This window comes from Numenius arquata, chromosome 7 (genome assembly GCF_964106895.1).
Source record: "Numenius arquata chromosome 7, bNumArq3.hap1.1, whole genome shotgun sequence".
NCBI lineage: Eukaryota > Metazoa > Chordata > Aves > Charadriiformes > Scolopacidae > Numenius > Numenius arquata.
The window spans coordinates 41,996,044-42,009,353 of record NC_133582.1 but is presented as its reverse complement, the minus strand read 5'-3'; the positions used below and the strand labels follow the sequence as shown (position 1 = coordinate 42,009,353).

General features: G+C 41.3%; 1 protein-coding gene across 3 annotated transcripts; it reads right to left on the bottom strand.

The window, feature by feature from the left end:
- Positions 1-2,672: 2,672 nt before the first annotated feature.
- On the bottom strand, positions 2,673-13,041 carry LOC141466487 (C-C chemokine receptor type 2-like). Of its 3 annotated transcripts, none has more exons than XR_012463308.1 (3): positions 12,963-13,015; positions 7,188-7,352; positions 2,673-6,139 (listed from the first exon to the last, which is right to left on the bottom strand). XR_012463308.1 is itself a non-coding variant. In XM_074150442.1 (3 exons), the coding sequence occupies exon 3, from the start codon at positions 6,126-6,128 to the stop codon at positions 5,058-5,060; it is 1,071 nt and encodes a 356-aa protein (XP_074006543.1). In that variant the 5' UTR covers positions 6,129-6,139; positions 7,188-7,328; positions 12,963-13,041; the 3' UTR covers positions 2,690-5,057. The 3 variants fall into 3 exon arrangements, 2 of the variants coding, with proteins under 2 accessions (XP_074006545.1, XP_074006543.1); XM_074150442.1 differs by having other exon boundaries at positions 2,690-6,139; positions 7,188-7,328; positions 12,963-13,041; XM_074150444.1 differs by lacking the exon at positions 12,963-13,015 and having other exon boundaries at positions 2,684-6,139.
- Between the last annotated feature and the right edge of the window lie 269 nt (positions 13,042-13,310).

The following is a 13,310-nucleotide window of genomic DNA, read 5'->3' as shown; positions in this document are numbered from 1 at the left end:
CATACCACATTTCTTCCCAGTGGAAAGCAGGTCACAGAAAGGATGGACAGAGTATGTACAACGACAAGGTACGTGCCAGGACTTAGGAACCAGAAAGTACTTTCGGGTGCCAAAGATTAGATGTAATCTGTAATTGTCCATACCTCATGACAGTATCCCTGCAAGTTATGTCCAAATGGCTCCTTCAATTCCATCCACTTGGTTTCCATTCAATTTAAAAAGTCTGGTATCGGAATGGGTTTTGTTAGTGTTGTATGGTTAGTGTCCTACTGGCACAACCTTGTACACAGTTCTGTGAAGCTGATCATCACTTGAAAGTTTGTGCAGTTTTGCGCTCCGGTTCGGTGTTGTGGCCCCACCTTCCCAGGATCAGTCATTTCAGACTTAAAACACTCAAACCAAGAGTGTTCTCACTGTCAGAGGAATTACAAAACTGCCTGGCAGTTATACAAACTTATACAACATTTCTTTTCCCCATTTCTTGAATGAAGTACAACTCCTAATATGCAAGTGTCACCAGAATATGGGTACAAAGCAATCTCTTCACCTCTTATTTCTACACAAACATGCTTCTTTGTTTTGGCCTGAAAGTCTCTCTTACTTACCTAAATCTTTTAACATTCTGCTTAAAGTATTTATCTCTGAACTTCCCATTACTCTGGCTAATACTTTATTAGCCTCTTTTAAAGGTAATAAAGTCATTCTCTTGTGTGCCACTACCTTTTTCCTATTTATCCATTTTCATCTACTCCTTTCCTCTTCCTTTATATGCCAATTACCTTTACCTTATCTAAACTATGTACACATAAGGTCACAGTTGGGTTAACAACAAGAAAGTCTTATGACAGGAACATCCCTATGCACTGGTTACCAGAAGTTTCACTATTTCTTTTTTTGTTCATTATATACTTACCACAGACAAACCAATGGCAGTGATTATCAATCTGGTGGTTGGTCATGAGAACTGCTCAGCACTCACCAATGCCATATATGTACTTTTGCCACATTTCCTTTTGCCCCTTAGGAAGTCTGCCTGACAGTTGGCAGTTATCTTTTGCTGTGTGGGGCATTCCTCCCCATGTGCTTCTGAACATGTGGCAGTAGCATCTCCTAACAGGAAGGTCGGACTCCATCCTGTCCTGTGCATAGACTAAACGGTTTGATTCGTTTCAGGGCTGTGCATATATATTTGTCTATGGCACTTGGGCATTCTTTTCATAAGCGTGCTGAAAGCCCAGTCAACACATCAACTCTTCAGAAGCTCAGTGCCAGAAGTGTTGAACTTAACAATTTTCACTTAGCTGTTCAATATTTGTTGTAAAGTAACAGTTTACTTGTAGTGTTCATAGAGCTCCCATCTTGAATCTTTTTGATGTTCTGGTGCTACTTGTACACCTCCCAAATGCTTGCTTTTGTTTCCTCAATGTCTCACCAGAGCAGCTCAGATGCCTCCCAAGCACTGCAGTGGTTCTTCCTTGTGTTAGCTTTGTCTCTGCTGTGACTACAATCCTGGTGTGCCTTGCCATTTTCTTAACATACATCTTGTTCATCACACAGTTTCTGCTTCTCTAGTTCTTACATACACAATGTCTTCATCTCAATGCTTTTCCTCGCAGAACTTGAGTTATGCAATATTTGTCTCCCATATGTAAATTTTCCCCCACTTCTCTGCTGAGGTGACTTGTGCTCTCTTTCATGGGGACTGGGGATCTTGTTAAACCTTCCCCATGGGTAGCTCTGGCCCACTGTGACCAGACTGACTGAAATCCTGCTAGCCTAATTTGGAGCTACCTGGCTGCTTGCTACACCATGTTGCAGCCACATCTGACTGATTAAGACTCAAAATCTACCACAAAACTATCGAGAGCCTTGCTTGTCTCAGAGCCTTGCTTGTCTCAGTGCAAAACTACAATGAAGGACCAAGGATTATCCTGCTTGGGCTCGTAACATAACAATAAGCTAATCTTTAGAATTAGTTTGTTTGTGTTCCTGCCACCACAAAACAGAAAATGAAAATCAGAAAACAAAGGCAGTGGGTATAGAATTTAGGTTATCCCATGATGGATAGATGAAAAGAGTGTGCAGGGGAGAGAAGGAGGAGTGGATCATAGGCTGAAAAAAGGAATTGGGACAGTGGAAAAGGGAGAATAACATGGTGAAGCACAAGCATATTTTTATATTGAACTTCGAATGCTTAAAGTTCCTCATGCATAAAACTTGGGAGGACTTGGCACCCCACTTTGCTGGGGTCACTCTATGCAGTGCAAGGTGATCTGAAATTAACTGCAGAAAGTCTATGGAGAATCCTGTCTTTATCCCAATATGAATAAAGTACAATCTTTTATTGCCCTCCTTTATTTCTCCTCTTCCCCTATTTATAACATACACAGCCCTGTTTCTCCAAATTTAATCCATCTAAAATCTGTGGCCCCAGAGTTTTCCCAAAGCTATTATAATGCACTCTTCACAAGCTTGTGGGTGGATAAAAGCTGTGCCAGCTACAGTAGCTTCTGGACTGGGCAGACAGTTCTCCGCTTGATCAGTTTGGTTTCTTTTGCTGGAGTGTGGTGTTGTGAGTGTTTCAATCCACGGTTGCATCTTTTTGCAACCTGCATTCTGAGAGCAGAGCTGATGCCATTTTGCTTACAGAGGAGAACATGGGCTACTGGTATACATTGTATTTCAGACACAGATTTTATTAATTTCACTGCATTAACATGAAAACAGGAAAAAAATAATATGACAAGAATTTAAAATGAAACACAGCAGTAGAAATACCATGGTTACAGCAGGATTTGTATCACACTGAACTAATTTATGCTTTAATATTAAAAAGGTGCTTCCACTTTAGTGCAGTAAAAAAGTACAAAAGAAAGGAAAAATACTATTTCCAAGGAAGAAGGTTTGCTGTGAGGATAGTTTTTTGTCTTTTCTTTAGTCTGTTTGTGGCTATTAACCTCAAAAGGTAGTGGACAGATTATAATAGCTGATAGGATAAAAGCTAACAACTAATAGAAGCTGTACCTTGATGTTATAAGGCTAGAGGGGGAAGAGTATTTGCACCACCTAGATTAAGGCATCTGATACTTAATTTAAAAGCCTGGCTTTTCCAGGTTCCTTCTAAAGTTAGATAGGTGAACTTCCCCAGAGGCCATTTAAATTATAGGTCTGCTTCTGACTCGGGCATCTCTTTTTCTCTGCTGACTACTGAGGGACCTTGAAGAGATTTGCTGTTAATTTAAGCATCTGAATCTCATGCCTCATGTTAAGTTGTGTGGAATCCCCTCTTGTGTCCTTACGTGGCCTGGAGGCTAGTTGAACCTGACCTTCCAGCTTTCCATGAGCAAGGCATTACATGCATGAGTAGTGCCCTTTGTAGTAAATAGGGAAAAAAAGCAGGACAGTTCACTTGCAGCGCTCACCTGCACTTCCTTACAGTTTGAAGCAAGAAATTCTCCACTATGTCCCTCCCTCCTCTTCTTTGCTAACGTCATGTCCCTAGAATACCACTTTTTTTTTCCAGAAAGACTCCTAATAACGGCATAAATGTATGGCCATAGGACACCAGTAGACTAATGGACTCAAGTCTTCAATTAGCATGCAGTTCTAATTGAGGCATCAGTTGGCTGTGGGCACTCTTCTCCTGGGAAGGCGGAGCAGATATGTCTCCTCTGCAGCTGGCTGCTTTTGCAGTTCCAAGGCTATGGTCTGCCTAGAAGTGTATCCCAAACATCAGACTTACTGTGTATGTCAAGAGCATATTTTTCTCATGCAGCAGCCAAGCCTGACACACTTACTGCCTCTGCCATGTAAAGTCTTCCTCTACCATGATTTATGTGTCCAGAGCTAGGGAGGCCTCCACTCAGTGCTGTACTTACGGTCTCCAAAATGCTTCAGAGGATCCTGGTATTTTTTTCATACAGAATATTGCATACCATACACCAAGGTAATTTTCATTCTGGCCTTGCAGATCTTTGCTGATGTGCTTTTATTGGTTAAGAGCTGTTTTCCTTGGAGGGATATGATTTGTCATAAACAAGCTCATGTTTTTTGGGAGTGCAACGTTGTCTGGTTGTGCAGTCAGTAGACTTGGTATGCGCAGTTACTTGCAAAATTGCAACCACAAAAATCACGGTGTTGCCTACTAAAATCCCACTTTGTAAAATGTTAACAACCGAACAGTGATATGGCAGGCATAAAATTAAAGAACTAAAATAAAAATACTATAACTCAGCCTATAGTCAAAAGGATTATGTTTAAAAATGACTACTGTCTTAGCTAACAGATAAATCCTCGGGTTAAATGGCCCTAGTGAAATAAAGGTCAGTCAACTCTCCCATCAGAGGAGAGATATTATCTTAATATGTCTCATATTCATTCTCAAATTCCTTTTTATGGAAACATCTTTTATTCATATAGGGAAAATAAGGGTCAGGGAAGAAGAAAACTAAAAGCCTCCCCCTATCAAATGCCTGACCATGTTGCAGAAAGAATCACTTTCAAAAGGTGTTCCATTCATGTTGAACACTAAACATGGTCCATGCTTTTGCTCTTGTCTAGACCATGCTTTTGCCCAGACAGGTTGGACCAGATGATCCCTGAGGTCCCTTCCAACCTGGTATTCACTGATTCTTAAACAGGCGCATCAGTCCTCAAAGTTTCCTCCCAGTGTTTATCTTAAAATGTTCACATAACAGTAAACGGCTTTTGTGAGATGACATATTACTTTTTAGTCTCTTCAATACTGTGTTTCCCCTAGGTAAATCTCACTCACATTTGTTGATCGGATAGAACTTGGGTCAAGAAACAGAATCATACTCTTCTGGGCCCCGTTCGAGTCTTGATGTGATCCAGCTATGGTGTTAATGTTTGCTGGAGAACTCACGGATTCTCTTAGTTCAAGAAGGGACAACGCTCTAACCCCAGGGAACAGTTAATGAAGAGAATTGAAGGTCATACAGTTTTCAGTAGCGGTTGATATGAAGATCTTAAATAATGCCAGGCAGTCCTTAAGGCAAAGCGAGTGATGCAACATTTACTAATATTTTGATGTATTTTTACAGTCCAGTAGAGATGTCATGCTCTGCAGTGGATGGTGTGAACGTGGAACTAACTCTTTCTAATTTTTCACGATAAAGATTTGGACATTTCTTGCAGAGGTGGGCTGCAACATGCTTTCGGAAAAAGGCATAAAGATATTTCCTAAATTTTTCGCCAACAAATGCATAGATCACAGGATTGATACAACAGTGGATCATTGATACTGTTTCTGTCACTTGAATTGCTTTCTCCAGTTGACTTTTGATTTCACAATTTGAGTTGAAAAGTGAACCTTGAAATGTATGCAAAAAAGAAGAAATATGGAATGGTGTCCAGAAGATGAAGTAAAAAATCATGATCACGAAAATAAGTCTGACTGCCTTCTGTTTTTTCTCATTCTTGCATCTCAGTAAGGTTTTTAGAATTTGTGAGTAACTGAAAATCATAATAAGCATCGGAACAATAAGTCCCAGAATGTTCATCTTTAAAATAAAGGAGTACTTCCAATTTATTGTGGTATCACTTGGATAATGAGCACTGCAAGTATAACGTGAACTTTCCTTTTGAGTTTTGTGAAATACCATGCCAGGAACAGAAGCAAATATAGCAACAGCCCAAGTGACAGCACTGGTGAGGATGCCATAGGTAACTGTCCTAGCTTTTAAAGCGAATACCGCATGCACTATGGCCAGATACCTGTCTAGAGTCAACAGGATTATGAAAAAAATGCCGCTGTAGAAGCCAAGGAGGTAGACACCTGAAAGAATTCTACACAGTGCCTCCCCAAAAATCCAGTCATGAGCAGCATAATAAGCCCAAAAAGGGAGAGAAAATACAAACAGCAAATCAGAAATTGCCAAATTGAGCAGGTAGATGTCCGTCATACTCTTCAGTCTCTTGTATTTTACCAGGATAAGGACAACGAGCATGTTGCCTATGAAGCCAAATATCACGACCAAAGAATAAAGCGGTGGCAAAAGGTTTGCTGCAAGGTGCTTCTCCTCAGTTCCTGAGCATGGTGCTGAATCGCCGTAGTCAAATTCTGTTGTCAGTGACCAGTCAGCTGAGTCTATGGTTTGGTTTTCCATGGTGTGTTAGTCTGGGAAGGAAGAAAAGAATGTTAAACTAGAGGAAACTCCAAGCTTGGCAGTGAGGGGAATGAAACACACTAATGTTCTCATCTGGAATGCTTTTTGCTGTTGAGCACATCAGCATTACTGCATCAAGATATGGAAGCAAAATGAACTTGTGGAGCTCCCAGGAAACCCATCTGTATACGTGCGAGGTCAAGTTGCTGCACGTTGGAGGTGCACTGTGTGTCATTTCCTACGTGTACGCTGCCTGGTGCATTTTTCCTCCTCGGTAGAGCCTGCCAGCTGCATGACCCAACTGGGAGCAGAGGAAAGGTAAATTTAACTGGAGCAGTGGGTAGTTTGGGGCTGTTGTGCTCAACCGTGGCTTTCCCAAGGGGTGGAGCCAGCCAGCAAGGCAGCAACAGGCAAGCCTAGTGGCTGGCACACAGAGCGTAGCCATGCTTCTCCTTGGGACCCGGCCACCTTCTCACGGTGCCAGCCTGTACTGTAGCCCTCGCCCAAGGAGGAGCAAGCACTGGCAAGGTGTCAACCAGTGCTTGCAAAGGCTTCTGACATGGGTAAAACAAACTGAGTGCCACTTGTTTAGGTCGTTCATGATTTCCTGGGAGCCACTTAACATGATTGTTATTAATAATTAATATTTACACAAAATATTAAAGTCTGCAGAGCTGAATGTGTTCTGCAAAGTTCCCAGCAAAACCCAAGTATAGTTCATCAGGATCTGAAGAGATACCCCAAGGAGGAGGTGTAAGCTGTTCAAACCAGGCATCAATAACTACATCTGAAACATTTTATCTTCTTGATTTGGTACAGGTTAAACAGCAAAACGGTAACAGAGCGGGGAGTAAAAATCCATTTTCTCAACCTCTAGCCCCACTTTGATACTACCTCCATAACTTGCACATAACAAGCTAAGTACAGGCAAAAGGCATAGAGCTGTATGCGGCGTTACCACACATAAGCAGGGTTTTATTATGGTTATTGCTAGCTCTGTTTGCTGAGAATCAGGTCACTGAAGGTGTAGAAACGACCTTTGCACAGTACTAAACATACCTGCCTGGTGGACCTGCTCTCCTGGGTGTTGCAGAGCAGGAAGTTGGCAGCGTTGGTCTGGGTTAAAATGGGTTAACGCTGTGTCCTTCACAGAGTCTGGGTCATGCGTAGGCCATGGAAGTGTGCTGGTCTAGGGTAGGTCTGGAATGAAAATGGTGCACAGTCCTGTAGAAAGAACAGATAGACAAATACCTTGGCAAATGGCATAAAAGATGACAGTTGCTCTCAGGGTGGCCTGGGAGACCTGTATCTGTTGTGGCATCTTCCTGACTATTGAAGGACCTCCCCAGTGCTTGGGGATGAAAGAGGTTTTGATTCCTTGTTTCAGTAGCTGTTTATCAGCTGTGATTCAGGAACTCGAAAGTTCAGATTGGCTCAGTGTCTTGGAGGGGACACAAAGGCAAAGGCAAATATGGCCACTGCCAGGAGTGTGCACTAACAGTTCTTCACGTGCTGCGGTTGTTTGATATTGTCCTCCGTCCTCCGTTAGCCAGTGTTTCCAGTGAGGTGACATTGGAATTGAAGAAGTGCAAGAGTTGCCCAAACTCCCTGTCCCTCCAGTTTTGTTTCGGGGACTGTTGGAGGGAGCGGGCTTCTCTTGCATGAAGGAGTCACAGCCTGGGAGCTAAGTGAGCAGCAGAGCTGTGAAAGCCCTCAGGCAAGTTTTGTTCGAGTGGGAGCAGATAAAGGCTTGTGACTTTGATGTCAGCCCCTCCCATCGCCAAACCCTTCGCCAAGTCCCTGATAGGACCGAGAGGACCAAACAGATGCAGCAGCATATGTTTGTGCAATTTGGTCTCTGAAAAGTTGAGGAGACCCATCTCCTCACAGACCCCTGGGGAAAATGGAGCAATTCCTGCATGTCCTGTGAGTAGCCAGGAAGAGGATTTTGTGGAGACGTGTCAGAGGGACCAAGTGTGCTTTCCGGTCACTTAGTGGGGAAGTAAAATCAATATGATTGGTAGCCACTCAGATAGAGCTCTTTGCTGTCTGGTACAAGGGCCGCTCTGTCTTCCTGTGTTATCATGATTGCTCTTGTCAGGCACTTCACGGCAGGTGGGTGGCCATTCATAGCAGGTTGGTGGTTTTGAAATCTGCATTTTGCTGGCCACTTGATGCCTGTTGTCTTGACAAAGGCAACAGACTGCCCCAGCTTCCTCTGTGATCCCTGACCGCTCCCAGTAGCGCGGCAATGTTTGCTCCTTTCCTGCTGACAGGCCTGCCATGCCCTTTTTTCAATGGCAAAGTCTACCCTGTGTGATTGCAGACGTCTTTTGCAGAGACCACATTCTCAAAACCACCACTTCATCCTCTCTGCACTTGATTTCTGTGAGACTAAATGTAACTGAAGAAACTCAGCCCATGGCTAGGGTGACACAGGGGCAGACCCCCGGTCTGCTTTATAGTAGAACCTTAGTTTGGTTTAATGTTGGGGCTTTCTGAGCTGTAGCATGTGAATCCTGAAGTGTCTTATGTTCATGTCAGCTTACTCAGCTGTTTTGAGAAAAGGATTATTTCCTGATACCTAATTACAGACCTTTCAGGATCCAGAGGTCCTAGTTTTAATCTTGCTTTTATCTCAGTGTGTGTATATATATATAAAAACCAAAAATCTTCTTGAACAAATGTTATTGATTACGCAGTGTTAAAAAAATTTCTGTGTGTATATGCACAAGTATAAGTACATATATACATACATATATATAGACTAATATCTGTATAGAATCATAGAATTGTAGAATCATAGAATCATTTAGGTTGGAAAGAACCCTTAAGATCATTGAGTCCTACCATAATCCTGACACTACCAATCCACCACTAAATCATGTCCCTAAGCACCGCATCTACATGTCTTCGAAATACCTTCAGGGGTGATGACTCAACCACTTCCCTGAGCAGCCTGTTCCAGTGCTTGATAACCCTTTCAGTGAAGAAATATTTCCTAATATCCAACCTAAGCCTCCCCTAGCACACTTAGCCTGGTTGGATCTTTGTATTTGTATGCAAAGAAAGTAATTAATTTTTTTTATTTAGTTTGGAACTTATGCTGAGATTTAAAAACAACAGGAAATAATTGTGAGAGTAACAGAACTAAAGGTAACCGATTCCTTACAGATTTGTCTCCTTTGCTTTCCAAATCTTATCTCCTGGGATAAATTGATGCCAGCCTAGAAAGACAGCATGTACTGTGGGTATTTTGTTTACTGCCTATGACCTGATGGGAAATATCTGACCATTTGCATGGGATAGAAGTCAGGTCCTCCTCTTCACAACATGCACAAAATATTAAAAATGTTTTCTGAAATGCTTTCTAAAAAATTCTCTAGCCTTTGCACACAAGCAATATTAATCACAAAGAGCTCTAGAAAACTGATCTGGCTAACAAATTCTGTTGGAAACTACTGTTTGCATTTCATTTTATTTTTTTTTTAAATTTATCTTTAAGCATTTTTCCAATTTTCATTCAGAAAAGAACATCTTCTGTACAAGCTGTAGCCCTTGACAAGAAGTCTGTTTTGCTCTAAAATTATCTAGGCATGAACCTTCAGAAATGGATGTCCTGGCAAAGAAATCTCCACGTTTAACTCTGCTCTTGTGCTGCAGATATAATTGGCCTCTTCTAAGAGATTCTGATTTGGGAACTTGTGATTATTTAGCTTATTTCTCTCTTATTTTTCTTCCAAAATTACAAATGGATATTCAAGAAGTCTTAATGATTTTCATTTATGGGGCTTTCTCATTTACTTTATGGACTGCATGCAGCCGTCAGTGCCCACCGATCTGCCTACACACCCAGTTTCTGCATGCACAGGGTAGTTTTAATTGCTAGCAGAAATTCTGGATGATTTCTGCAAAAGCGAGCAACTGAGTCAAACCTAAGGGAGTAATATAAGAGAAGGAGAACTTTCTCTTTGGTGCCTTCCTTCCCTTCTAATTTGTCCTGTATGCTTATCATGCAAAAGCATCTAAATATATGAATAGTCCAATAAGAGGCTACTCTCATTTCCCCTTGGAGGACTGGTCATGTTCTGAGTCTCCAGGATGTTGGGTACAGTGAAGTGTGACCAAGCCCTGGGCCAAATGCCTACGTCCTGGGAAAGAGTTAGAATCATAGAATCATGTAGGTTGGAAGGGACCTTTCAGATCATCTAGTCCAATCATCAAAGTTCCTGCAGAGAAAATGGGGTTATAGCTTGGATGGGAGAAAGTTTTATTTTCTTATTAATTGTAATTTTGTGAGCCAAAATAAATGTAGCAAAGCTGCACTTATGGCAACATCAGAGATTCTTGTAATGAGGATATAGGTCTGAATCATGTCTTTTCAGATTTCTATATTTCGGCTGCTTGAGGGAAGCATTGCTGGCTCTTGAGTGTTACCTATTATCTGTAGTATGTCACCTTCAGCTATAGAAGTGTCCAGGTGCTGGCATGACTATCAGACATTTCCATTTTAGAGTACTTCAAGCAAAGAGGCTCCTGAGTTGCCACACTGACTTATTCAGAGATGGCAGTTGTCACAGCTCAATGAGTCTGCTGTGCCCTAATAGGGATTTGGACAGAGTTTCGTCACAGAAATCAGAACATTTCATGACCACAAGTTAGAAGAGCATCCATGCATTAATGGAGCTGCTTATCTCAAAACTGAGTGACCCCCAACGTTCCCTTTCCCCTTTTATGGTCTAAGACAAGGTTTCTCTTTTGAAATGCGTGAATGGGTAACACAGCGCTACTCCCCCTGCCCTCACTCTCCTCCTTTTCACAAATGGCGGTGTTTGTCATACAGAGAAAGAAATTGCTTAATGACTTGTAGTCAGCTTAAAATTATGTGTCAGCAGCATCTAGGGCACTTTATGAAGAGAGAGAAGTACAATGGAGCACAGAATAAAACTGAAATTTAAATGAAAAAATAATACCCTATATCCTGATAGCAGGTGTTGCAAGAGAGATGCCCAATGTTTCGTGGTAACAGCTCTATCTCTTTAACTTTGCCTTTGACTTTCCAGAAGGAGTCTGTGGGCAGGCAAAACTACACAAAAGACTGTCCACAGACACCAAAGACGTCTTGGGGAGCAAGTGTAAAAGCATGTACTTTTCTTGAGTTGCCAAGAAAGCTGAAGGGAAAGATTGAAGTGTAAATTAAATGTTGTATGTAAGACTCTTAAGCTGATAGTTGCCCTCAAACACATCTTTTCATGTGGTCGTGTCCACAGGATCTCTTCCAGGATATCACTGAGGAAAGATAGTCCCTTCCAAAATTAAACCTCCTATTTTATAACAGCTGAGCATTAGAAACATCTCTTCAAAATTGCTTGCCTCTGATGAGTTTTTTTCATCCCTGCAGATCTTTCAAGGAAAAATATCTTCTCAGCTGGAAAAAAAAAGGCTTAATTCTCTGAGAACCCTCAGGATCCAGTTGTTTCCATTCCCCACCAAGACCAGAAAGACAGTCTTGCAAAAATTCTGAGCTTTTCTGCAGTTAAATAGAGTCAGTCTATGTGGTTACAAGACAAAAGAAGTAGGAGATGTTCTTACCTAAAAAAACGTACAGTAAAAGAGTAGCATAAGCACTGAAAATAAGCACTCAGAGAAGGAGAAACTTGAGACAGCTATTAAATGTCTTCCTGGAAATTCATGGTTATATGTATAAGAGGGTTCTTTTTTTGTGTAGGCTAAGTCCTGTGCTAGTATCTGTTCAGGGTTTTTTTCAGTGTCTCTGCTTAAACTGCTTCACATGAAACACTGAATTCAGAGTAATTCAAACAACAGTTGTAGTCACAACCATTCTGGGGATGAACTCAAGTATAAAAAGGCAGCTTACAGTTTGGAGTGGAGATTGCCAACATATGTCATAGGATCATGCCCCTGTCATGTTATTGCAATAGGGGTCTCCACACAGAGAAGTTCAAGCCCACTGCCCTGGCACTGCCAACCGTTCCTGGCAAATGACAGTGCAATTGTCCCATGAGAGCAAATGTTGCCATAGCTGCATATTTGATATACTACCAAAAAGTTATATATATTCTTAGGCTATTGTAGCTTTTTTGCTAATACCCAAGTGGCAAGTCTCATTTATCCAAGCAAAGGAGCTCACCTCTCCTAGTGTGTGAGAATAGTACAATTCCAGTGTAGTACTGAAGAATTTTTTTCATGTAAAACTTCATTAACAAAATTTGCAAGCCAGATCATGACTGACCATAAAACTGATCTCTAATTGAGGTTTTCTAATGTGGTGGCTCAGAGACATCACATTAAAAAGGATGAACCAATCCCAAATAACTTATCCCTTCATAACATTATAATGAAACTATGCCTTTAACAGAATAAATTCTTGAATATTACAAAGAAACCATCTGATATGATAGTGATGAAGAACATCTGCCTTCTGCATCTGATAGAGCAAGATGTGGCTTAGATTTGGAGAGGTTAGATTAAGTGGGAAAGATTTCATATCTGGTCAGTTCATATCCTTAGCCAAATACATTTTCAAGCTACTGACCTCCTGGAACAGCTTCAAAACCAAGACCCAGTAAGTTTCTAGTACAAAAAAGATAATAATTTTCTACACCATTTGTCCAGTTCAATTCTCTACTCTCACATTTAGCCTTATCCTGAGTTGTAAGCTAGTTACAAGACCCAATTGTTCTTATAGGTAGTGCCTCTATTTGAATGGTAGCTCTACTGGCACTGTCGTTGGGCACATATACTTTCCCACTGAGTGTATATTTATATATACACATTTACACTTAAAAGAAGGAAAAAAAAATAGCTACTTACTGATTATCAAGCTTGTTTTGTCTGACTGTGTCTTCTTCTCCTTCTTTGTGAACAAACACATAGTTAAACCCTATGTCTGAAAATAGGAAACAGCACTTCCTGTGTGATCTATTGCAAAACGTTAGTACAAGAATCAAGGGTACGGTTCTTCTTTTCTGAAAATGCTCAGTTTTCAGGCTGAGTTCAGAACAGAGGGATGGAGACTTTCTGGGTGTCTGCTTGTTCTGCACAAGCTGGGACTGGAGCAGTCAGTATCTGAACTACTGCATCTCTACGGGTCATTAAATTCAATAAAATCCCGTTCTCAGGAGAGTAGCTATTTCTAGCTGCTCTAGACACTTCTGCAGC

Excerpts from the sequence above, each read along its gene's own strand:
- LOC141466487 (XM_074150442.1), bottom strand. The coding sequence starts at position 6,128 with ATGGAAAACCAAACCATAGACTCAGCTGACTGGTCACTGACAACAGAA.